At 39.9% G+C, this 27,888-nt stretch overlaps 1 protein-coding gene across 2 annotated transcripts in view; it reads right to left on the bottom strand.

Annotated features, from left to right (window-relative positions):
- Window positions 1-7,814: 7,814 nt before the first annotated feature.
- The window catches only part of rybpb (RING1 and YY1 binding protein b), a 98,631-nt gene continuing 78,557 nt past the window's right edge, over window positions 7,815-27,888 (bottom strand). Inside the window, exons 3-6 of one of the 2 annotated variants that reach the window (XM_078543722.1) lie at window positions 20,281-20,448; window positions 18,232-18,327; window positions 9,263-9,480; window positions 7,815-8,022 (exon numbers count right to left, since the gene is read on the bottom strand). In XM_078543722.1, coding sequence (XP_078399848.1) covers window positions 7,958-8,022; window positions 9,263-9,480; window positions 18,232-18,327; window positions 20,281-20,448 — 547 coding nt within the window. In that variant the 3' untranslated portion in view covers window positions 7,815-7,957. Of the gene's footprint in view, window positions 8,023-8,890; window positions 9,481-18,231; window positions 18,328-20,280; window positions 20,449-27,888 lie in introns of those variants that run through there. The other variant, XM_078543721.1, reaches the window with a different exon arrangement.

The following is a 27,888-nucleotide window of genomic DNA, read 5'->3' on the forward strand; positions in this document are numbered from 1 at the left end:
AGGAACTCCTGCAGCGGTGTCCTGGAGCTGAGATGACTGACCTGCAGCAACCACAGCCATCTTCCTTTGTGCTGGGTATGACTCCAACCAGCAGAGAGTTTTTCCCGATTCCCATTGACTCCTGTTTTGCTCGGGTTCCTTGATGCTACATTTGGTCAAATGAGGCCTTGATGTCAAGGGAAGTCACTCTCACCTCACCTAGGGATTTCAGCTCTTTTGTCCATGTTTGAACGTAGGCTGTAATAAGGGCAGGAGCAGAGTGGCCCTGGTGAAACCCAAACTGGGCATCAGTGAGCAGGTTATTGCTAAGCAAGTGCTGCTTGATAGCACTGTTGATGACCCCTTCCATTACTTTACTGATGATCAAGAGTAGACGGATGGGGCGGTAATTGGCCGGGTTGGATTTATGCTGCATTTTGTGTACTGGACATACCTGGGCAATTTTCCACATAGACAGGTAGATGCCAGTGTTGTAGCTGTACTGGAGCAGCTTGGCTAGGGGTGCGGCAAGTTCTGGAGCACAAATCTCTAGTACTATTGCCGGAATATTGTCAGGGCCCATAGCCTTTGCAGTATCCAATGCCTTTAGCTGCTTCTCAGTATCACATAGAGTGAATTGAATTGGCTGAAGACTGGCATCTGTGATGCAGGGGACCTCTGGAGGAGGCCGAGATAGATCACCCACTCAGCACTTCTGGCTGAAGATTGTAGCAAATGCTTCAGCCTTATCTTTTGCACTGATGTGCTGAGCTACTGTGTCATTGAAGATGGGGTTATTTGTTAAGCCTCTTCCTCCAGTCAGTTGTTTAATTGTCCACCACCATTCACCATTGGATGTGACAGGACTGCAGAGCTCAGATTTGATCCGTTGGTTGTGGGATCGCTTAGCTCTATCACTTGCTGCTTATGCTGTTTGGCATGCAAGTAGTCCTCTGTTGTAGCTTTACAAGGTTGCCACCCCATTTTTAAGTACCCCTGGTGCTGCTCCTAGCATGCCCTCCTGCACTCTTCATTGAAAGCATGGTTGATCCCCTGGCTTGATGGTAATGGTAGAGTAGGGGATATTCCAGGCCATGAGGTTACAGATTGTGTTCAAGTACAATTCTGCTGCTGCTATCTCACAGCACCTCATGGATGCCCAGTCTTGAGTCGCTAGATCTGTTCAAAATCTCTCATTTAGCACAGCGGTAGTGCCACACATGATGGAGGGCATCCTCAATGTGAAGGCGTGGCTTCGTCTCCACAATGATTGTGCAGTGGTCACTCCTACTAATGGACAGATGCATCTGTGGCAGACAGGTTGGTGAGGATGAGGTCAAGTATGTTTTTCCCTCTTGGTGGTTCCCTCACCGCCTGCCACAGACCCAGTCCAGCAGCTATGTCCTTTAGGACTCGGCCAGCTTGGTCAGTAGGGGTGCTACTGAGCGACCCTTGGTGATGGTCATTGAAGTCCCCTACCCAGAGTACATTCTGCACCCTTGCCACCCTCGGTCCTTCCTCCAAGTGGTGTTCAACATGGAGGAGCACTGAGCCATCAGCTGAGGGAGGGCGGTACGTGGTAATCAGCAGGACGTTTCCTTGCCCATGTTTGACCTGATGCCATGAAACTTCATGGGGTCCGGAAACAATGCTGAGTCATCCCAGGGCAACTCCCTCCCAACTGTATACCACTGTGCTGCCACCTCTGCTGGGTCTGTCCTGCCAGTGAGACAGGACATACCCAGGGATGGTAATGGTGGTGTCTGGGACATTATCTGTAAGATATGATTCCGTGCAGATGCCTATGCTTGGCTAGTTTGAGAGACAGCTCTCCCAATTTTGGCACTAGCCCCCAGATGTTTGTAAGGAGGACTTTGAGGGGTCGACAGGGCTGAGATTGTCATTGTCGTATCTGGTGCCTAGGTCTATGCCAGGTGATCCATCTGGTTTCATTCCTTTTTTTGTGACTTTGTAGTAATTTGATACAACTGAGTGGCTTACTAGGCATTCCAGAGGGCATTTAAGAGTCAATCACATTGCTGTAGGTCTGGAATCACATGTAGGCCAGACCAGGTGAGGATGATAGATTTCCTTCTCTACATTAGTGAGCCAGATGGGTTTTTACACAATTGACAATGGTTTCATGGCCATCATTAGACTTCTAATTCCAGATTTTTATTGAATTCAAATTTCACCATCTGCTGTGGCAGGAATCGAACCCAGGTCCCCAGAGCATTGCTCTGGGTCTCTGGATTACTAGTCTAGCGACAATACCACTGCGCCCATCTCCCCATAATCTCCTATGCTTCAAGGTGAACAACCCCAGCTGTTATAATAATTTAACCTTGTAATGAAATCCCATCCCTGGAACCATTCTGCACTCTCTCCAGGATCTTCACAAAGTGTGGTGACCAGAACTGGATACAATGCTGGAGTTGGAGCCTAACCAGAGCTTTATATAGGTACAGAAAAACTTCCCTGCGTTTGTATTCAATGCTTCTATTTATGAATCTCAGGATCCCATATGCTTTGCTAATCAGTCTCTCAATATGTCCTGCATCTTCAAAGATCAATGCATATGCTCCCCAGGTTCCTCTGTTCCTGCACATTCCTTAGAATTGTGGGAATATGTCAATATTGCCTCTCCCTATTGCTTCTGTTAAAATCTATCACCTCATACTTCTCTATATTGGACTCCATTTGCCACTGAGATAAAAACAAAAAGCTGGAAGCTACTGCGGATGCTGGAAATCCAAAACAAAAACAGAATTACCTGGAAAAACTCAGCAGGTCTGGCAGCATCGGCGGAGAAGAAATCAGTTAACGTTTCGAGCCTTCATGGCCCTTCGGCAGAACTGAAGCATAGTTAGGAGAAGGGAGAAATATAAACTGGTTTAAGGTTGGGGGGGGTGTAGAAAGAGAGAAGTTGAGGGTGTGGTGATTGTGGAGATAAGCAGTGATAGGAGCAGATAATCAAAAGATGTCACAGACAAAAGGGTCAAAGAGGTGTTGAAGGTGGCGATATTTGTCTAAGAAAAGTGCTAATTAAGAATGGAAGACAGGATACTCAAAGTACAGCTCTAGTGGGGGTGGGGTGGACAGACTAACAAGGTTTTAGTTTTAGATTTAAAAATAATGAAAATAGGTGGGGAAAGAAGAATCTATATAAATTATTGAAAAAAAAGGGGGGGGGGTGGGGAGAAGAGAGAAACGGGGTGGGGATGGGGGGAGGGGGAGTTTAAGATCTAAAGTTGTTGAATTCAATATTCAGCCCGGAAGGCTGTAAAGTGCCTAGTCGGAAGATGAGGTGCTGTTCCTCCAGTTTGCGTTGGGCTTCACTGGAACAATGCAGAAGCCCAACGCAAACTGGAGGAACAGCACCTCATCTTCCGACTAGGCACTTTACAGCCTTCCGGGCTGAATATTAAATTCAACAACTTTAGATCTTAAACTCCCCCTCCCCCCATCCCCACCCCGTTTCTCTCTCCCCCCCCCTTTTTTTTCAATAATTTATATAGATTCTTCTTTCCCCATCTATTTCCATTATTTTTAAATCTAAAACTAAAACCTTGTTAGTCTGTCCACCCCACCCCCACTAGAGCTGTACTTTGAGTATCCTGTCTTCCATTCTTAATTAGCACTTTTCTTAGACAGATATCACCACCTTCAACACCTCTTTGACCCTTTTGTCTGTGACATCTTTTGATTATCTGCTCCTATCACTGCTTATCTCCATAATCACCACACCCTCAACTTCTCTCTTCCCCCCCCCCACCCCCTTAAACCAGTTTATATTTCTCCCTTCTCCTAACTATGCTTCAGTTCTGCCGAAGGGCCATGAAGGCTCGAAACGTTAACTGATTTCTTCTCTGCCGATGCTGCCAGACCTGCTGAGTTTTTCCAGGTAATTCTGTTTTTGTTTTCCATTTGCCACTTGTCCACCCATTCTGCTAGCTCATGTCCTCTTGCAGGCGATTTATATCCGTACTGTTTGTTACTCCAAGTTTGGTGTCACAAAATGTGGATTAAAATTTCAAAATTTGCCAAGATCCAAGTCATTTATACATAGCTTAAAAAATAATGCCATCACTGACCCAGGGAACGCCACTGCCTGCCACCCTTCAGTACAAAAAACAACCACGTACCACGACTCGCTTTCTGTCCCTAAGCAAGTTTATCCAATTGGATACTGATTCTGCAATTCCATAAGCCTGAATTTTGTTAACCAGTCTTTTGTGTGATACTTTGTCAAACACCTTCTTAAAGTCCACATAGACAACATTCCCTTTATCGACATTGTTACTTCAAAAATAAAAATCAATTAGATTCATAAAGCACAATCTACCTTTTACAAATCTGTGCTGACTCTCCTCAATTAACTCAAGCCTCTCCAAGTGTCTTTTGCTTTTTTCCCCCCAATTGTAGATTTCAAAACCTTACCCACCAGTGATATTAAACTAACCGGTCTGCTGGCATGGGTGCGGGCAATGGCCATCTATGCCATTTGCCATGCAGGATCTGCTCTGTGTGAGCGTATTTTAAATTCCCACACATTTTTGCAATACAGCCCATATCACCTGCTTGATCCCTTGCACCCAGTTATAAGGTACCAGAAAGTAAAACATTCATTTGTGGGTTGAAAAATTGAGGCTGATTACTAATGCAAGCATAGCATGTTGTACTTTATACATCAAGTATATACAAAAACACACTTTTGGGGGCCCAAGAAATTAGGGGTTGCCTTAGACACCACGATCTATAGTATCCAACTTGTAGAAAATCCATTAAATGCTTAAATATTTCACTACAGGCTATGGAAAAAACTTTTACATGCAAAAATTATACCTCTAGGACTAAATTTTGTGAGCAAAATTAGAACTCATCCAAATATAAAGTTTTATTTTCTAAAATTAATGGAAATATAACCTTCTAGGATATAGAAACCTGATAGCTTAACCAATTCAGAATAGCATTGACATTGAAAAAGACCCATGCCTAAGCTATTTTACAGAATACCAAAGCTATAACTCCTTAGTTTTTCCCATAAAATGACATTCATAAACACACATTTGGAATGTTATGTGCTGACCTGAAGAGCTGATCCAATATTAACCATAAGAAATGTCAATTTATCACATATTATTTTTTTTTCACAAAACACCCGCAAGTAATTTTCCTTCTCTGGTGTTTAATCACAGTGCTTCGCTCAATTTCTTCAGATGTGAGGATGTGTTTGACAGAGTCAGTTACGCAAAAAAACTTTTCAGCCACAGCAAGTTCTACTTATGTTGCATTTCCAAAAGCATCTCACCACCACCTAAATTGTCTGAAGTAGGTACTATACAAGGTTGGAGTTTAATTATAGCCTGGAGCAAGTGGTCAGAAGATGGGCAACTGCATCAATGCATATGTGAAGGGGTAATGTGGAGGAAGTGGCAACTCTGTATACATTATGGGCCAACAAAGTAGTATGGATTTTCTGACAAGCATGCAGAACTAGAAGTTAGCATATCTGATGCAGTAGCTCACATGAAGAAACAAAAGAGCACCAACAACCAAGGTGCCTTCTTTCAAGTGCCCCTGGTTGGGTTTAGTTACATTTCATCTAAACAGCAGCTTGGAATATTTTGAAAAAAGTAAACAATTAATTTTTTTAAACTATTTTATTTGTGAAAAACTACAAGCAGAATTCATAAATAGACATTTCTATTTGAAGCAGTTAAGAAGGAAATAATAAAGTGGCTTCTAATAACATATTCGTGCACATGCCAGTAACAGGAATATATTAACATCTTTTATTTGCTAGACAAAAAGCAGTGTAGATTATAAAGTCCCCAAAACATTTAAGACCTGGAAATAATTTTACCAGCTCACAAAACCACCATGAACACAGCAGCATGAAGATTAAAGAAAACAAATCTAGCACGCTGTCAGCCCTATTTAATTTACAGAGCAAAAAACTTCCAAAGCATTATACAGGACATCTTTCTGGGCAAATGAAAATATACCTTGTATAATACAATAACAAAATTCACAAGATTATGTTATGCCACTTTAAACAAGCATTCTATATGGGTATCCAATGAACAAAGCTAAGAAATAACAATGTAACCATCTTTACACAGTAAATAAAGGTTACAAGTCATACACAAGAACAGAACTGCTTGCGCATTAAAAAACTGTTCAGTTCGTTGTCATTTTCTAAAGGTTGGCTCTTGAACCCTTTCAAGTTACTTACAAGCATTTTAATATTTCCAGCAAACATTACAATTTTTCAATAATTTAAGTTACAATAGTTTATAAAAGTAGACTGAAATATTTTTGGTAAGGCAGATGAAGTGCCACTCTTTCCAATAATGAGTTTCCAGAAATAGTTAGAAATGTTTTTATACAAGTTGTATCAACTTTGAAAGTGGCTCATTATGTTTAAACACTTTACCAATTTCAACTTGCAGAATTACTGTTGCTTTAAAGACTGTTAAAAAAGTCTGTGCACCAATTCAGTCTACAGAATATAACATTAAAATAGTGACTTGTTTCCAAGTCATCAACAACATGCCTATTTGGCTGTGTAGTTTCAGTTCAGGAGGCACTGCAGAAAAGCTGTCAGGTCCTAAGTAAAAAAAAACTAGGCTAAGCAGCACAGAGGAAGCTGGCTATTACCCTAAAGGACAGCACCTAACCAAATGAAAATAGTTCAACAGACTGCGGGTTCATTACATTACATGAAAATTGCATTCAGTTTATGCCTGTCCCAGCATCAGTGTGGTACTTATTAACCTTTATGTTCCACTCTGATGTTAAATTATCTGTACAGCTAGTGTTCATACGCCTATGTGAAGGCCATCATATCTTAAATAAAATTCATCCTTAAGTACAAGTTTACCACCTTCCTAGATCACAATATTAAATGAAGCATTAAACATTCTTAAACTGAGTTTGAATAAACTTAATTTCAAACAATTTAAATGTTAATACTGCAGAGAGAAGTATTAAATTCCAGAGGTACAATTTACAAAGAAGAAAAATATCGAAGTCTGCGAAACCCAAGTGCATCATTTTATACAAAGATAAATCACAGTATGGATTTATGCAAGTCTTAATATAAGGGAATATTGACTAATTGTTACATGGATCTTGCACTTTGCACATATTAATCCTCATCCTTCACTCAGAGCCTCTCCACTCTGACACTATTAAAGAAAAATGGGAATCTATTCCTGTTAGTGACAATATCAAATAAAAACTTGATGATTAAGTGTAACTTTAACATAAAACTTGAAGATTTAAAATTCAATACATTATGTAATGTATTTTGTACGATTTACTGGTTATGCCAAGTCCAAAAGACAAATGCCAACATAGTGTTAAATAATTGGTTCATATTTGTTAATTGAAATTTGGAATAAATTCCTCCCATGAAACTCAATTGGTAACACCAATTTATTTTTCCCCATGAACTTTAAGATTGATGTGGAAGCAATATTTCATAATACTTAGTAGGCAACCTCTGCAGTGTTATGTATCGATGGTAGGTGATTGCTAGGTATAAGGCCTCTGTAGAAATATGCTCTCCAGTATTTATAAACGCAACTGGTCACACAACTTGCACCTCATACCAGACTTACAATTCAAAAATCAGGAGGTGGTATTTCTTTCTCAGCGAACATATTATGTCATCAAGAAGGGAACACCATATCCATTACTAAAGCTAGTTGTTTAATAACAGAGTAACATGTACCTTTTACAATTGAGGGTAAGGAAGAAAACAGAAACAAGATGTTTCAAACCGAAGTAGTTCAAGACTTTTTTCTTAAACAGATTTGAAAAGTAGAGCACCAAAGCCAAACATAAAAAATGACCGAAGGAGGAGTGCACAAAAAAAAGACATGAAGACTGTAAACAGCAAATCTACTCAGTTATGTTCCACTTAAATTCTCCATGATTTAATGATCTTTTATGACCATGAAATGTAGATTCAAGAGGAACACGCAGCTACAATTTTGCTTTCGTATATGATTAGAAATTTTCTGTTATTTACATCTGTAACAAAAGGAATGGCAAAGAGATTCAGCATAACTTTCTGAATCAAGCTCTTACTTTTTCTCCCATTACTGTTTGAATTAATACAGATTTGGCTTTAACTGTACAGATGTAGAAAGAGTAGTTAAGTAACAATCAAATATTGCTGGCAAGTGCAAAAACTGAAGGTGGATATTAAATGTGTCAAATTTTAAAGTTGCAATGACCAATCATGTTTTTATTGTAGAAGCACAACTAAAGCAGTTTATTTGAAGGTGAAAATACAGTTTCAAAATGATCCCATCTTCAGAAACTTAATGCATTTTTCAGTAATAATCAATGCTGCTTTTGAACACATATACACTGATGTCTACTTCCTTGGTTAAAAATAAGTACTAATAACAGTATGCAGCATGCACAGGAGCTAAGGGGTTCTTCATTTGATTGCCACCGAGCTTGGACTGTTAAATGTTTTTCTTTCCCCACAGGTAAGCTGCTTTAGTTTATATGTCAACGTGAAACAAGTTAAATCATGCTGCCAGTTATGAGGCACCGCATCTTTAGATTAGTTAGGTGGCTGGGAACTACAGCATTAAGAATAATTACATTTATAGCACACAATGACACAGCTTTCAGGTAAGTGTAAGGAGGAACCCACATCTATTGCTTAATAGACACTGAACTAATCCAGCTATTGTTCAGTTGCCTCAAGTGTACTTCTCCTCAGCTTTTTCTGTTTCTGAAGAGTTAACAATCCTGAGGACAAGACAGCTTTCATTACAATAGTTTGCAGAACTTGATCATCTCTGCTGGAATGCACTGCCCTAATCTTATCTGTTGAATGCTGCTTTTATTTCACAGTGTATTAAGCACCAGTGTTTTGTGTGTTGGTTTCTAACAACCTTTTATTCTGTTTAAACCAGTTAGACATTTAACATCTCTAAAATCGCTAATAATCAGCATAGTTGCTGGCAACAAAACTTACAAAAAAGTATATGTTGAAAAGGGTGGAATTTGCAAATGTAATAAATAAAAGTCAAATGTAACAAAATACATAATGTACATGGAAATTGTGCACAGCAGATTTATAAAAAAGTAGATTCAGGAGCACATCCATTATAAATGATTGTTAGGAAAATATAAAACCAAGGGAATACATAAAAAATGTCAAAAGTATTCATTCATACTTTTCACATTGCATGTGCATGTCTGGAGCCTGGCAAAGCTCAGAACGATTCATCATTTACTGCTGACATTTCACCTTTTGGCGTAGAGGAACGCGATGAACCCTTGTCTGTGCTCTCTGATCCAGAGCTACTTTGGTTCTGTTGCTCAGATCCAGCACTGGATGTGACTGTTGATGATGATGTGGAAGAGGAACGTATTTTTTCTTTAAAGTCTGTTATAATTACTGTAACATTACCCACTGTCACTGCAAGCTGTTGTGCAGTACTTCGGTCTACGTTTTTCAGCTTGGGCCTGCAACAGAAACATGTTACATAAATATAGGATGAAGATAATTTCAAACATCAACTTATTGCACAGGATATATTAATAGTTTTACAAAAAGCAACTTCTTGCATAGTAACATAAAACATTTTGTGAAAGTTATGGCTTAAGAGACTGACAACTGCTTCCCTAAGCTCATAAAAAGGAATTTATCAATCTACACATGAAAAGTTACCTTTTTATTCTTAATTCAATTTAAGGAAGGAAACAATGTTAGCCTCAAAGTTGTTTGAAGGTTTTCATGGTGAGAGCAGTAACATTGAGTAAAATGATTTTGACCACATTTTGAGCCTCATTAGAAAAGCCTAGTCCATCAGCGAAAGAAACATCTAAACAAGAACATGCCATATTAAATCTACACTTCAACTTAATGGATTCCCTTTGCATAAGATTAACACAAGCTCACCTGTTACTAGCTCAATAACAACTAGTTCCATTAAGAGTCAGCCTCCCATACATGGGTTCCACCTCACAGACAACAACGTATACACAAGTCAGTGGACATAGGGGTCTGACACACTTCACTTAAGAAGCTTCAATCCATCCTTCATTCCCGCAAAGACAAGAAACCATCTCATAGGAAACCAGGAGTTCACAGCATATCATGTGATTGCGGACTCACCTACATTGGGAAAACAGGCCACAGCCTATACATTAGGCAAGAAACATTAAACCTGCTTCAAATATGGTGAATGGAGCAAGTCAGCTATCGTAAAATATGTTCAACTTAATAACCACCACATTAAATGGTCCAATTCTAGACCTCTCATCCATTGCACATTGGTATACAAGACAAGTCAGGGAAGCTATGGAGACCTACTGACATCACACCGTCCCTCATGGTGATGGTCTTCTCATCAGTGACATCTGGCTACCCTTACTCAAGGAACACATTGGTCAACTGTACAGAATGGATGGCAATAAGCAGTAAGAATGTTAACATGTATCGACCTATTACAAACATAATAGCATGACCAATCAGCATGATCCTACCTATATCCCTGTCCGCCACTATACATAACCTCTTTCACCTGTTCCGACATTCCTCCAGAGGACGGACAGAGTACGCTGCATGAAACATCGAGGCCTACCATTTATTCCAAAGAACTCAAAAGGCAGAAACTGCTTTTTCAGAGCAAATTTTACATGGTATTATTATAAAATAGTTTTACTCCATGTTAGTATATTTTCATTAAATCACTTTTTGTGCAAAATCTGCAAGAAATGAACACTAAGCATTTCAGAAGGCTGCAATTGAATCTCATTGCAAAAAATTCCATTACATAACTCAAGTTTGGCTGAAAGTTCATTACTGCTGGAAGAGCAGGAAATTCAGTGAATTCCTCATTAAACCCTGAGAATAGTGCAGCTTTAATACTGGAAAGTGTTATTTTATTTGTGTGAGCATACAGAAAAGTTGGCATTGTAGCTACAACGAAGAGTGATAGCATGTAAAACACCGATAAGAGTGAACTTGATTAATATAGTGCCTTTCTTGTCCTCTAGATGCCCCAAAGTGCTTTACAAAAGGATATTTAAGGGTAATCATTGCTCATTTTATAAGCAAATATGGGAGGCAACTTATGCACAGGTTGGTCCCACAAACAATATTGAAATAATGGCCAGTTATCTCAGCCAACATTGCCAAAAGTACGTTATGAATGTTAGACACAAAACTGGGTAACCTGATACTCTTCAAAAGAAATGCCATAGGATCACTTACTTTTCACCTTAAAAGGCAGGCAGTGCAAAAGCAAAATATTTCAGGTGCTAGAAATCTAAGTAAAAGACAGAAAATACTGGAAACACTCAGCACCGGCGGTGAAAAAAAACTTCAACATTTCACCAGACCTTCCATTAAAACTGGAAGTATAGCTTTAGCAGTTAGTGCAGAGCCAGGGAAAAAAGAGAAAAGTCTGTGATGGGATGGAAGGCAGGGGAGATTAAATGACAAGTAATAAATGGGTCCAGAAAGCCTGTAAACAGTTATAACAGAAGCATGACCAATAACTTTTATTTATTTAACATTTTTTGCTTTGCTGCCAGACAACAATGTGCTGAGGATGCAGGCCTTTTAGGTGAACATCTTGGTGCTTTAAAAAAAACAAAAATGGCTGTCCTTCCAAACTTTGGAGTCTCATATGGTCCTTCTCATGATAACATGCATGGTATCACCATTCCATTTGATGGTTTCACCTGACAGTTCTGAGATCAAGAATGGGGTAAAACAGGGCTATGTCTTAACCTCTACTCCGTTTTGTATCTTTTTCTCCGCTGTCCTGATCTTTGCTTGCCCTACCAACATGGACTCAAGGATAAAGAACAGCTAATGTCAGCTAACATGGGAGTGGAGAAGGGCAGTTTGGTAGAAAATAGGGTCAAGAGAACAGGAGGTAGGTCTCATGGACAAGCTTAACTCAGAGAGGACATGGGGTGTGATAGCAAGTAGCCAACAGAAAGATGCAAGGCCAGGGCTAGGGCACAGGGGGCCCTTAGAGGAAGTCTGGCTCACTGAGCTAAGGAAAGGAAGCAGAGGTAGCTGAACGTATGGTCGCAATCTTAGTGACAAAGAAGTCCGCAAGCTCCTTGCACTTGAAGGTGAGGCTGGAGGAGGCAGAGAGAGGGTTTAAGAACATGGTTTGTTGTGGAGAAAGGAAGTTCGGGATGATCTTCCAAAAAATGATCCTGAAATAGTGAGCAGTACTGCCAAAGACCAGGACCTGACAGCGCTTTGTGGTCCAGCCATAGACGGTGACTAATTATTAAACTGGCCGTCCACCATAAACATTCAAGTCTGCATTCCTTTGATTTAGGGAAGGGGTATGAGGGCTGTACCAGGACAACAACCAGATGAGCAAGAGTAACATTTTAATGAGGACTAGGACATTAAAGGAGTAGGCGAGGATGTGCAGAGATATTGTAGTGACTGACTAGGTGGTTGAGAATTCGAGAGCAGGAAGTGGATTAGGGAGAGGGTTCTAAGTGGAGATCGATACAAGTAACAAGAGATGGCCTCATCTGTGTTTGACATGATGGGAGTAGTGAGGCCACATGAGATGAAAAGATCAAGAGGTTGTCATGAAAATGTGTAGGGAAGTTTATCTGGAGGGAGAGATTAAGGAAATACAAGAGGCTAGTGAACTTAGAGAAAAGATGGGGGTTGAAATCATCAAGGAAGAGATGCCGCTAGGCGCAGAGGCTGAGGGAGGAAAGCAGTGAAGTTATCTTGGTGAAAAATGGGAAAAAAATAGTGTTGCAGCTGGGTGGGCAGCAGAGAACAAGATTTTAAATGGAAGATGAGAAGGGCAAAATAAAGTGAGATGCTCAAAGGAGGAGAAGTTGGACAAACTTGATTTGCTAAGGGCCATACCACAGAGGTTTGGGTGGGGTTAAGTGTTTGAAGGTATAGCCAAGCTTAGGAATGTCAGGGGCCTTATTCACAAGCGAATGGACATTCTGTCGGAGCATGCGGAGAGAGACTACAACAATTGATTCAGTAGCAGAGTCCACAAGTTCAGCACTTTGGAGGGGGGGGTTTTGAGTTGAACGGGAAGGAGGAAAGACAATTAAGTTGCTAATTATAAGCCAGTAGTGACAAATCCCTTGATGGGCCTTCTGGAGGATACCGAGACACACACAGAAACAAGCTGTAGGCTTCTAAGGCAATTAGAAATTTGTAACAAATGCTGGCTTTGCCAGCCACCCTCACATCTCATAGAAGAATAGAAAAAAAAGAGTCAAGCCTAGAACAGCAGCAAAAGAGTAGGAAGGTTGAGGAGCACTGAAGGGTTGGGGTAGGGATTTGGGACCGCAAAGTACCTAAGAGGAGAGAAACGAGAGGAGACAAGACAACATGAGAGGAAGGTGGGATCCAGAAGTGGTAAAGGGAAATAAAGGGGGGTGAAAAGGGGGAAATCGGAGTGATGGGCTCGAGTCTGCAGAATGGGCACACAAATGGAGGTGGGAACTCAAATTACAGAGGCCTGGTTATATCACAAGAACAGCATTGCTAGAGCCCGATAATAAACAGGAAAGAGAAGAAAACAAGAGAGGCTCCAAAGTTGAAGTCAGAAGTCCTACGGTGGGGTAAAGTCCACGTAGATATGGTGGAGTTAGCTTAGAACATTGACAAACTGATAACTAGGCTTGAAGAGGTGTGGAGGGCTAGTGAGTCCAAAAGCTATTTGAAGGGCAGAGCACTGGTGGACACACTGTTGGAAATATTTCTGTGGGAAAGGTCTGCAAGATAGTGGGCAGAATTGATAGTCATTATTTTTCTGCCTCACAAAATTGGAGGTCACCATAAGATCCAGAGGCAGGAGACAAATGAACTTTACACCAGGGCAGTAAATTTCTGGCAAACAATCTGACTGGAGCTAAAAAACCAGTAGGATAGTCAAACTCAGAAGGTGAAAGCAGTGGTGGGGCTGGGCTGTAGATCAGATAAAGTTACTTCAAAATTTAAGCAACTGAATAGTGCATCAGGGACACAACAGCTGAATCTTACAGTATAGTCCAGTGGAGAAGTGTAGTCTTGATGTCCAGGAATTTGGAAGCCAAATTTGAGGGAAGATTGAGTGCTCACTGAGGAAAGTTAACAGCAGGGATGGCTGTGGGATAGGCATTGGGCATTTGGCTTGGGTAACTTTAAACTAACAGTTATCTTGTTGTTAGGACTAAAATGCACCCACTATCAGCACCAGAAAAACTTACACAGTGAAAGAGAAAATACTGGGAGATAAAGGGAAAAAGATAGTAACAGATGGCCAAGGATAAAGTTGCACACATAGGAGCTCCTTATGGAGCTGTGAGCCCAGGAACACTTGCTGTCCAAGAAAATGGGAGCAGTGGATATGACTTACAGTTGAACTCAATATTGAGGTCTGAAGGCTGTGAAGTTTCTAAAGAAAACATAAGGTGCTACATGGAGGTGCTGTTTGAGCTTGTGCTGAGCTTCACTGAAGCAGAGCAGGAGGCCAAGAACAGTGAAATCAAAGTGGGAGCGGCACAGAGAATTTAAGTGAGAAACAACAAAGTTGAGGGTTATTTTTCCGCACTGAGCAGAGGTGTTCAACAAAATGATTACTCAATCTACCTCACTGTAGAGAAGGTCACAATAAATCCCCATTTCATTTGGAAGGAATGCTTCTGGCCCTAGGTGGTAGGTAAGCAGGAGGTAAAAGGACAGGTGTTGCATCTAGGGCCTCAGCTTAATGCTTCAACCCAAAGACATCTGGGACCTCAGTTTAAAGTGTCATCCTAAAGGCCGCATTCTCTTACTGAAAAATTACGACTAGATTAAGCAGATACACGAGTGTTGGACTCAATCCTACAAAATTTTAACTCATGACTCGACCAACTAAATCACTAATATTAAAATATGTCAACATATCCTGTGATCTGTTTAGACACCTACTTTATAACCAGGCATTAGTGCAAACAAGGGTGTTCTCCAAAGTATTAAGCCACTGTGATATCTTTTACAATTTATATATCCAAACAATGAATGTAATGACTTTTCATCCATGGACCTTTCCCCAGTTTTCCAAGAAATAGCATGGTGGGTGTACCTAAAACACACAGACTGCAATAGTTCAAGAAGGCAGCGCACCACCACCTTCTCAAGGACATTTAAGGATGGGCAATAAATGTTAGCCTAGCCAATGAGGCTCACATTCCATGACAAATAAAACACACAAAATTGAAAAAGGTTGGTCAGAAAATCTCTTGTTTAAGTTTGTTTGTATTATTTTAAATAAGTTGTAAGCTTGCTTTCAAGTGTTGTCCCCCAAAACAGTCACTTTCAACCACACAGAACTTTATGATCAACTCTTCAGAAGCCTAGCTTTTGCTCACGGGACAAGGATGAATGATAATTCTCTTTACAAATTTTAAGCCACAATTCCATGAATTTAGCTGTACAAAATTCAGTAAGGATTTTTTTAAACAAGAGGACCAGCAGATGCAAAACAACAACAGTTCTATTTGTGAACTAATGAAAATAAAGTGCTCAAGGATTTCAACAACGTGAAATATCTCAGCCTGCAGCTAGGCCACCAGAGGGAGGTAACAAGTGGAACTTTGGCCCTTTCGCGCAATGAAAAAAATGGAAGGAAGGAGATCACTCTCGGCTGCTTTCACTCTCCCCAGCAGCCAGATATGAAGCACCTGACCACTAATTGTTCTAATTCCTCTCCCTGTTGTGAAAAAAGTGGGGAAATCTGCTAATAGTTCTTTTTCTCACCATGAATGAATGCTTAAGTTACGAAATGAATGAATCATCCGAATACCCTTGAAGGTATTGACACTAATTTAGCTTTTAAATAAAAACAAAATGTGGTTTGTGAATTCAACTCTTGACATCAGGGTACATGGAAAGAGAACTTGAATTTATACAGCACCTCGCAGATTCCTGGAATATTCCAAAATTCTTCATTGCCAAATGTGCAGTCAATCTACACACAAGATCTCGAACAGTGAGAGACAACCAGTTGATTTGTTTAATTAAATGTTGTTCAGAGCCAAAGAGAACATCATAATCTTCTCCAAAAAAGTTGCACAGGATCTTTTAAATCTACCTGAATAGGCAGACAGGGCCTCAGTTTATTTCTTTAGTGAAATAAAGATTTATACATTTTCTGGGCTTAGTGAAAAATACCAGGGAGAGAAAAATACATAAACATATGGACACACAAAGTGTATGTGGCAGCTCATCAAAAAACAATAGAATGGAAACTACCAACATCTTTCTATATTCATCGAAAAATGAGAAATTAACCATTAAAGCTATTTTAAGAATCAATGAAAAATTACAAGCAACTGTTCAAAATTCAGCAAATTTAAAGATGAAATATTCTCAAAAATGCATATCAGCTGATCTTTTTCTCCTATATCCCCTCATTTGCTGCAGGGGAGTACTCAATCTGGGGTATATTTCCACAGGCATCAGCATCTCTCCTGTACATTGCCCAAATTGCCATTCTTCATCTAATACTGGATACCAAGTGCCATTGGTGTCATCTATTTTGAGAAGAACACTGTACCTGCATTCTCACCTATCCACACTTCCAGTAGTCATTGAGATAACTTTAATTATAAGTGATGGCATTAAATGGAAAAATATAGAATTAGTTGCCCATTTTTCCTTTCCAAGAGTGTGCTATACAATAGGCAGCTAATTCATACATTAAAATTACAGAAATCAGGAGCACAAACTAAGGCGATTTTCAGGCAATGGATGGAAGCCAATGCAGAACAGGAGTAAAAACTAAGATTTCCCTTGTTTGTATAGCTTGGTGGCATATCACTTAGTGAAGTACCTACATACTCACTTCACAGAACTGCCTGCATTTTAACACTATCGGTAACTTCACTCAGAAAAACCCCAGGGACATCACTGACTGTTTAAACACTGTTCAATGTTTTTGCTTCACTCTTGATCCTTGTCAGACTTTGAAGGTCAATACTTCCCACCCAACTTTTACCCAAATGTTAAAACAACGTTGGCAACCAGGAATTACAAAAAGTACCTTGACGCTGCACCCAGTTTTGAGTTTTATACCCTTGACCAGCAACTGGGAAGCAAAGTGCAAAATGCTAATTTTATACAGCAAGTTGTCATGCTGCATAAAATTACAATTCAGATCACATATTTCAACATTCAGATTCGTAGCAGAGAGCGCACAATAAGTTCGACTTATGAGGACACCCTTTTAGAACAGTCATCTTCTGCACAATGATCTATTTCATAGGTCCAACCTTGAGATCAAACAGAAAGTTAAAAACTTCACACATTATTTACTGTTCTGCTTTTCATTCAGACGCCCTACTTAAAAGGGGGGGGGGGTGCGCAGGGAAGGAGGGAAAAAAGGTTTTATTGTTGAAGTACATCACCTTGTCTATATGAAAAAAAGTCATCAAGATAACAAAAAATTACTGCAGATGCTGAAAATCTGAAATGAAAACAGAAAATGCTGGAAATGCTCAGCATGTCATGCAGCATCTGTGAATAGAAACAGAGCAAGCATTTCAGGTGATCAATGACCTGAAATGTTTAACTCTGTTTCTCTTCACAAATGCTGCCTGACCTGCTAAGAATTTTCAGCATTCTGTTTTTAATATAAAGATTATTTACTTTAATTAGTCACCAGACTTCTTCAACACATGCCACAGCCTGGGGTTACTGTATATTTTGTTGGTAATGTGCTTTTTTTGGTTTCTGGTAGCTTTGTATCACCTCCCAGATTAGACAAAAATTACAACCCCAATTCAAATACAGCTACACCAGGAAACTTGTGGTTTCTTCCTGTCAGTGACATTAGTGGAGTGCCCCTGGACAGAAGATCCACAATAGCAAAGAAAAAGCAATGAAAATATGTTACTTTCTTCAATATAGACATTAGGGCAATATTTGAAAAAAGTCTTTCTTCCTCCATAACAACTCTTGCATCAAAACAGTACATTAGTCAAAGAAGCAATCTTAAGTAAGCAGGATTGGTTCTGTGGGCTTTCACTTTCCACTAATTTGAAGTGCTCAAAAGATATGCTGTTCATCAACATATCATTAAATAAGGTTGTGTTCCATCCTTTGCAGATCCATTATGCAAACCCTAAGCCACACTAAATGCACAGTTACTAAGAATACCAGCTTTCGACTTAAGATCAAAAAACAAAATATTTCATGCTGCGACTACATTTTAGCAGGCAATTAGAACAACTTACCTTGAAGTGTGTAAGCTGTCAGTTTTTGTTGCAGCTTTCCCAGACTGTATACTGTTGATTTCACTAGGAGGTCCTTTTTCAAGTTCCATCTTCGGCCTGAAAATAAAGCCACACTACTGTCTTCGTTGAATTCCACCATATATACCTATACTATTCTACCACAGAAATGTTATTGTTGTCAGATTATTCAAAATCTAGAAACATTTTCTGACTTACTAAGCAGGAAAACATCTAAAATGTGATTTTAATTATTTTATGGTTGAAATCCATGAATAGTAAACATATACCCTAAAAAGTAATAAGCCAAATCAAATAGTATTAATCGCACTCTTAAAATAGATTTGTACCAAAAGATGATGACCAAAATTCTTTAAAATTTTATTTTCTAAAGACTTTTCATCATTGACAAACAAAATTGCTTTCAGTGGAATGCCAGCATGCGATTTTTGTTGAATTTGTCCCGTTTAAACCGTAAACTCAGCCTGCCACTGAAGAACCCTAAACAGAAGTGGCACCAGCTGCAGCTGTGAAGAGGATTCAAAGAGACTGCAAAGGGATATAGAGTATAATGTTGGGAAGTGTGAAATTATTCTCTTTGGTAGGAAGAATGGAAAAGCGGAATTTCTTTTCTAAAGATGAGACACAAATAAAGGTTGGTATTCAGAAAGATTTGGGTGTCCTTGCACATGAATCAGCAAGTTAACATGCAGGTACAGCAAGCAATAAAGATGACAAGTGGTGTGTTAGCCTTTATTTCAAGGGGGTCAGAGTATAAGAGCAAGGAGGTCTTGCTGTAATTATGTAGGGCACGAACACACCTGCAGCACTGTGCGCAGTTTTGGTCTCTTTAACCAAGGAAAGATGTTGCCAGACCTGCTGAGTTTTTCCAGCATTATCTGTTTTTACTTCATATTTCCAGCATCCGCAATATGTTGCTTTTATCGAAGGATGTATTTGCCTTAGAGGGAGTGCAACAAATTTTCACCAGATTGATTCTTGGGATTAGGGGGCTGTTTTATGAGGAAAGGTTGTATAGAATGGGCCTATGCCCTCTGGAATTATAAATGAGCAATTCTCTTCGTGCCATTCTCCCGCCTTCGTCCCATTACCCTGCGCATTCTTCCTTTTCAGCTAACAGTCTAATTCCCCTTTGAATGCTTTGATTGAACCTGCCTCCACACACACTCTGGCAGTACATTCCACACTTTAACCAATTTTGGCAAAAGAAGCAAAAATGTTATGAAGCAATAGGAGAAAAAAGTTTTTCACACAGCAAGTCTGGAATGCACTTTTGAGTGTGTGGTGGAGGCAGGTTCATTGAAGCATTCAGAAAGGAATTAGACTGGTCTGAAGATGATGAATGTGCAGGGTACAGGGAGAAGGCAGGAGGCTGGCACTAGGTGAATACTCATTCGTAGAGTCAGTGCAGACATGATGGGCCAAAAGACCCCCTTTTGCACTGTAACAATTTCCAGGTTAGAGTTTATAACTGAAGGACAGTGTCAGGATAAGGGAGCAATCAGTCAGAACTGAGATAAGGAGCAATCTCTTCACTCAAGGGACTGTTAAATCTTTGGAATTCTCTACCCCAGTGGGCTCTAGATGCTCAATGAGCATATTCAAGAGTGAGACTGATAGATTTCCGGACTCTTATGGGAATTGAGGGATATAGGGATAGAAGGACAAGGTGAAGTTGATGTAAAAAATTCCACCATGATCTTGCTGAATGGCAGAGCAGGCTCAAGGGGCCATATGGTCTACTTGCTCCTATTTTGCATGTCCTTATGTATTTAAGCAAGTTCCAGTGGTTCTGGAGAAAACTGCACCACCCCACTTATTATGCAATTCTTCTGAATTATCACTAAGTATAGAGGGAATATTTAAAACCATACTGATATCGTAACCTCTATTGGGTGTATTGATATTATCCCCAAAAAATCTCCAAATCAAAACTGTGAATGAAGCGTTCAGTTCGCCTATTTACTTACAAGGAAGCTCACTGCCAAAAAATTTCAGAACCTACACAAATTGTTCAAAAATTCCACTTACTTTATCTTTTTGTTGCTGTTCTTTTTGCTTGCATTTGAGCTTACTTCTTTTTCTTTGTCAGGCTTATCTTTTTCAACTTTTTCCTTCTTCTCTTTTTTTGGAGGTGGAGGTGTTGCATACTGCTGTGCTACTTGTTGTGCAACCAGCTGGGAGTTTATTCTTGGTTTTCTGCAATTAAAATGTGATGCATTCTCTTTACTGTCTGTATGCACATTCCTAAAAACACAAGTACACATAATGCAGCAACTTAAGAGTTTAAAACAGGAAGCAATTAAAACATGCCTTAAGTGAATAGGAGGACATACAGCCACAAGTCCAAATGCAGTTTCTGCTCTTAATTTTCAGGTTACTATCCAGTTATCTGTGAGCAAAAATATGCTGGTACAAAACAAAAAGCTTATTTGCCAACGGATGTTCTGAGAGGCAAAATTAATATTTAACTTTAATATTTCACTTTAAATTTAAATTGCTACAAAAATATTCCCAATATTTTTGTGAAATATTATTATAGTACAATTATGCAACAACCCAAGGTGCTTCAAAGAGCTGTTAGGAAAGAAAATGTGGACCCAGTGAAAGATTAGGAACAGTGACCAATAGCTTGGTCATAGAGATATGTTTTAAGGGTGATCTTAAAGGAAGAACGTGGAAGGATTGAAGGAGGAAACTCTACAGCATGAAGCCTAGATGTCTGAAGACACTGTTACCATGAGAAAGAGAGGTCAATATACAAACTTGAATTAAAGGATGGGAAGAATGTGACTGGAGCTAGAGAACATTATATGGAGAGAATTTTAAATTTGAGGCGCTGGGCGACTGGGAGGTCTGTGATCTCAAGAATGATGGGCAATAGCAACAGGGTATGGCCAGGAGTTTGGATGAGCCAAGCTTACAGGAGGTGGCTGATGGAAGATCAGCCAGAAAGTTTCGGTTTAATCGAGTCTGGAGATGATGAAAGCAGGGGTCAAAATAAGTTTGAGGGTTCTTGGTGAGATTTGCGAGGGTTACTTTTTGAATTTTCATTCTCGCCATTTCCTTTTTCGGGTGATGCAGTCACATAGTAATACTACTTTCAGTATTTGTGTTGACATATGGGATATTTGGACTCACGTAGAAGCAGAATTAGAAGAATTAATCAATTTCCTCAATAATCACCACCTCTCCATTAAATTTAAAGCCACAACGAGGAAAGCATTAATTTCCCAGACACCACAGTATTTAAACTGGCATTGAGGAGGTAACAAGCAGGATAAAGGGAACCAGTAGATGTAATATATTTGGATTTCCAAAAGGCGTTCAATAAGGTACCACACATTAGGCTACTTAATAAGATAAGGGCCCATGGTGTTGGGGGTAGTATATTAGCATGGATAGAGGATTGGCTAACTAATAGAAAACAGAGTTGGGACACTGGGGGTGGGGGGCATTTTCAGGGAGTTAACCTGTAACTGGTGGAGTGCCACAGTGCTGGGGCCACAATTAATTACAATATACATTAATGACTTGGATGAGGGAAATGAATGTACTATTGCCAAGTTTGCGGATGACAAAAATAGGTGGGAAGGCAAGTGGTGAGGATGACACAAGGAGTCTACAGAGGGATATAGACAGGTTAAGTGAGTGGGCAAAAACGTGGCAGATGGAATATAATGTGGGAAAGTGTGAGGTTATGCACTTTGGCAGGAAGAAGAGGAGCTGAATATTATTTAAATGGAGAAAGACTGAAGAAAGCTGCAGCACAGAGAGATTTGGGATCCTCATGCATGAATCCCAAAAGGCTAGCATACAAGTTCAGCAGGTAATAGGTAAGGCAAATGGAATGTTGGCCTATATTTCAAAGGGAATGGAGCATAAAAATATGGAAGCCTTGCTAAAACTATACAAGGCACTAGTTAGACCACAACTAGAATACTGTGAACAGTTTTGGTCCCCTTATTTAAAGCGAAGATATACTGGCATTAGAGGCAGTCCAGAGAAGGTTCACTAGGTTGATCCCAGGGATAGAGGGATTTTTCTTATGAGGAAAGGGTTGGGTCAATTGGGCCTGTACTTATTGGAGTTTAGAAGAATGATAGGTGACCTTATTGAAACATAAGATTCTTAGGGGGCTTGACAGGGTAGATGCCGAGAGGTTGTTTCCCCTTGTGGGAGAGTCTAGAACCAGAGGGCATAATCTCAGAGTAAGGGGTCGCCCACTTAAAACAGAGATGATGAGGAATTTCTTCTCTCAGAGGATAGTCAATGTGTGGAATTCTTTATCACAGAAGGCTGTAGAGGCTGGGTTGTTAAGTATATTCAAGGCTGAGATAGACCGATTTTTAATCAGTTAGAGAATCAAGGGTTTTGGGGAAAGGGAGGATTATCAGATCAGCCATGATCTCGTTAAATGGCAGAGCAGACTTGATGGCCGAATGGCCTACTTCTGCTCCTATATCTTCTGGTCACAAGAAAACAACAGGCATAAACTAGCAGCAGAGGTTTTTCCAGGATAACTGATACACACTTCCACACACAAAAAGCCTTTGCCCTAAACGTGTCTTCCGCAGACTGGTAGGGTCACAGTTTGTGTTTACATTGGATATGCACAAAGATGGAAGATTTTAACCAGGCAGTTACTACCCTTATGATCTCAATCACAGATTTAAATTTAACAACTGACCTAGTGTTGATATTGATTGAGCATCAATTGCTGTTTACAGGAGAGGGATACAAACTTCTACCACTTAACTTTACTTTTGAAAGATCTGGTTCTGATTTTTAGATTATGCCCCTAATCCTAGACTCCCCTAAATTAATAGATCATTTTAGCTCACATTTTCTTCATTACAACCAGGAGCACACTTCTAAAATGTTTCATTGACTGTAAACCACTGGATGACCCAAGGTCATAAAAAGCACTATAAAAATATGTGGTTCACTCCTGTTTGGGGTCTTAGTATATGCAAAATGGCTGCATATTTGTCTGAACACAATCACTGCACCTCAAGTAATTCACAGTATGGGAAATGCTTTGAGACGTGATAACACAAATGCAATAACATTGTTCAGTAGTAAGTTATCCAATTAACAATGTTCATTACAACAGCACCCGCTACATTTTTTCGCTCATACAGTAGCTCCTGAATTTAGGCAGCCTTAAGCCAGAGACTCCACACATTCATTTGCAAGGAATTCATTATCTCAGACTTCAAGTTTTCCTGGCTCCCAGTTAGCTTAGTATTCTTTTGTTTACAGGGTTAAAACAGTTCTCCCTACCCCTCCACCTCCTTGCGGGTCCCTCCCCACCCCCCGCCTTCACTCCATTGTTCAGGCTCATGCGCTACCACTCACTTTCCCCCTACTCCTCCAATCACAGGCTTGGTTTTCTCCCACTTGTTGCTGAAAAGCTCAATTGCATCTCATTAGTGAGCCTATCAGCAACAAGCACGGCAGAGAAACAACCGATGACTGGTTGTGCAGCCCCTCCGATTCATTTCCACGCAGAGAGAATAATACATTATATTATTCCATAACCATTTTGATCACATGAGCTTAATCACCATTTGCATAAAAGGCCTCCTTCTGATGCAGGCTCTTGCAGGAGACATAGCTGAAATTTCAAATTTCGTGAACACAGCACAACAAGTCAAATTTAACAGCACTGTCGCTGGTATTTTTGAAAAGGTGGACATGTGAAAGCTTCATCTAGAGCCCATTTAATCCATGGAAATACCCAATATTACTATTACAGACTGGCAAGCACATAGTGAATCATATTTTATGATAGAAAATTACAGTTGCTTACTGATTTACCACTGGTGACAATACATAGGAAGTGTACACAATTGCCATATGCAAGAGTCTAAGATACAGAAAATTTGTAACAAACTCAAGTGTCCAAACCATTTTAGTTTGGTCAAAATGAAATTCAACTTTCATGGGGTCAAATAAACATCTTGCTTTAAGAACCTTTTTGATCATATGGGCAACACAGAGTATTCACTGATCAGATATTTTGCTAAAAGCTAGTTATAAACTAAAGTAGCTACAACACAAACCATTTGTGCACAAGGTGGAAGACCACCATCCAAAATATTTGAAGATGGAGGATGACTGTAATGCCACATCAACAGATTATAGTTGTGACATCAAAGTGAGTGAATTTCTTCCTAAGTCTTTGAGATGCATCCTTCCTGGATATTGGGAGTGAAAGCAGGAACCCTGATTGGTCAAGCCTTTTCAAGAGCCACATTTTCAACCAGTAACCGTAGGTAGCTCTCAGAGTTATACAGATCTTCACTGCCAGCATGACAGTGAATTAATACACTAAAAGTTCCAAAGGCGGCAAGCCTTGCTAGCCAAAATTAATGGCTGTAATGGAGCAGTGATTTTAACAGTAGGGGCTAACAGCCAGACAAATCAGTGGAGCAGGGAGGGGGTTAAATGCACTGGCCTAACTCATTAGGATCAATTCTTCACTTTGTGATTACACAATTTTTAGAGCCTCAAAACACAGAAGCTTCGAAGGAATCTGATTACCCACCCTTACCAAATAAGCCAATCTTCATCTCCTAATAATTTTGGAAACATTTAGGGTTTAATGTTTTCCAGAATAGTTTTTATTCCTCAGAATTGAAAGCTGAAGATGTATTTGGACCTTGAAGCAAAGATTGATTTACATAATTCCAAAATTAAACTCAAGTAGCTGTTGGGCTTCTGGCCATCATTTAACAATACTAAATCCAAACTCAACCTAGCACTCAATCTTCTCAGCCACCATTGTTTTTTGGGGGTTTTGTACAGGCCTCCCAACCCACGTAACAGAATATGCTTTTGCTGCTAATATTTAGGAAAGGGTAGCAAAATCCAGAAGCTGGGTTCCTCAGGTATTATTAGGATCACCTCTCTGGTTGATAAATGTTAATGGCTATACAGTGCATAATTTCAAAGTTTGCAGGTGACACAAAACTCGAAAATACAGTAATGCGGGGGAGAATAGTAACAGACTTCAGGAGGTCATAGACAGGCTTGCAAAATGGACAGACATGGCAGATGAAATTTGGTGCCGAGAAGTATGAAGTGATATTTTGTAGGAAGAATGAGGAGAAGCAATATGAACTAAATGGTACAATTTTGATGGGGGTGCAGGAACAGAGAGGCACAAGCATGTACGTAGACAAATCGTTCAACATGGCAGGAAAAATGAGAAGACTGTTAAAGGTGCATATGGCATCCTTGGCTTTATATAAATAAGATATGGAGTACAAATGAAAGGAAGATATGATTAACCTTTATAAATCACTGTTTAGAGCCCACCTCTCCAATTCTGGGCACTACACTTGGGAAGGATAGAGGAGTATGGTACCAGGACTTCAGTTACGTGGAAAAACTAGAGATGATGGGATTGTTCTACTTCAAAAGAATAAGAGATACAAAGATCTTTTAAAAAAATACACAGCAATTGTTCTGATCTGGAACGCAGTGCTTCAAAGGGTAGCGGGAACGAATTCAGCAGTAGCATTCAAGAAAGAATTGGTCAAATACTTCCTAGGGCAAATAATTACAGAACTAACTGATAGCACAACCGGCCAGCCAGCAGAAGAATGATGGGCTGCATGAATGGACACAGCATAGAAGCGAGGCCAGTGATTCTAGGAGAGCTTTACTTACTGCATTCTGGCTTATTGTATATATTGTGTGCTGATGCAATATAAGCTTACAAGGTATAAGTTCTGCCTACAAACTGTCCATCGAAACAACTGTAAAGAATCATGGTTCTGCCCGACTCACGTCTCAAAAAACATTAGAGCTGCCAAATGCAATGCCTTGAAGAAAATTCTCAGAATGCCGATCACTTGAATGAAATGGCTTGACCCACTGATTTGCTCCAAGCATTTTATTCAATTTGGTCTGCAGAAAATAACTCCTTGTCAAACCAACAATCTGAAACAATGCTTTGGGTAGAGCTAAGATTCTTCAGATATTAGTACATTTAGCCACTTTGTTCCACAGCAACAAGACAAATTATTAATACTTTCTGCAGGCCATACCATAACATACATTTGTCTGCAGATTGATGATTCAACTCTCAGCATTTACTGTTAATCCTGATTGTAATATAGCAACTAAGAAATCAACAGACCATTCATCACACAAAGAGTACTTCATTTTGTCACACCTTTTGCAGTTTTCCCTTCCTTTAAGAGACTTTGAGCCTTGTGTGGTATCATGTAACCATTACCATTGTAGTCTCATCAACAAAATATGCCTTCATATATGCAACATCTACTCTGCCCTGCTACACTTCTCAATTTTGGTTTTGACCCAAATTTTCCAATTGAAAAATACGTCTTATTTGCAAACTGGTGCATACTATCCAGCTTCACACCGCTTAGGCAACATACTACAGCACTGCATTTCAGCATTATTCTCACTGCAGCAGAAGAGGGAGGAGAAAGGTAAGCTAACAATTTTAGAATTATGAGATCAATAGAAGCAACCTGAAAGATCAGTACATAAGTTTGAAGTCTATACAGCAACCTACAGTATTTTAAACCCACCTAGTGTTTGGGTTAACAAAAATAAAAATACCTGGAAAAACTCAGCAGGTCTGGCAGCATCTGCGGAAGGGAACACAGTTAACGTTTCGAGTCTGTATGACTCTTCAACAGAACTAAGTAAAAATAGAAAAGAGGTGAAATATAAGCTGGTTTAAGGGGGGGAGGGGGGGTGTGGGACAGGTAGAGCTGGATAGAGGGCCAGTGATAAGTGGAAATAGCCAAAAGATGTCATAGACAAAAGGACAAAGAGGTGTTGAAATTATCTAAGGAATGTGTTAATAAGTGACATTAAGGGTAGAAAGCAGGACAAGCAAGGTACAGATAGCCCTAGTGGGGGTGGGGTGGGGGGAAGGGATCAAAATAGGCTAAAAGGTAGGGATAAAACAATGATGGAAATACATTTTAAAATAATGGAAATAGGTGGGAAAAGAAAAATCTATATAAATTATTGGGGGGTAAAAGGGGGGGGGGGGGGGGGGGTTGATCGGAAAGGGGGTGGGGATGATGGAGGAGAGAGTTCATGTTCTAAAATTGTTGAACTCAATATTCAGTCCGGAAGGCTATAAAGTGCTTAGTCGGAAGATGAGGTGCTGTTCCTCCAGTTTGCGTTGAGCTTCACTGAAACAATGCAGCAGGCCAAGGACTCTCCTCCATCCCCACCCCCTTTCCGATCCCCCCCCCCTTTCCCCCCCAATAATTTATATAGATTTTATTTTCCCACCTATTTCCATTATTTTTAAAATGTATTTCCATCCATTGTTTTACCCCTACCTTTTAGCCTATTTCGATCCCTTCCCCCCACCCCACCCCCACTAGGGCTATCTGTACCTTGCTCATCCTGCTTTCTACCCTTAATGTCACTTATTGGCACATTCCTTAGATAATATCACCACCTTCAACACCTCTTTGTCCTTTTGTCTATCTCCACCTATCACTGGCCCTCTATCCAGCTCTACCTGTTCCCCCCAACAACCCCCCCCACCCCCCCCCCCCCCGCCCACTTAAACCAGCTTATATTTCACCTCTTTTCTATTTTTACTTAGTTCTATTGAAGAGTCATACGGACTCG

The sequence above is a fragment of the Cetorhinus maximus genome, chromosome 6 (assembly GCF_964194155.1).
Source record: "Cetorhinus maximus chromosome 6, sCetMax3.hap1.1, whole genome shotgun sequence".
In the NCBI taxonomy this organism is placed as follows: domain Eukaryota; kingdom Metazoa; phylum Chordata; class Chondrichthyes; order Lamniformes; family Cetorhinidae; genus Cetorhinus; species Cetorhinus maximus.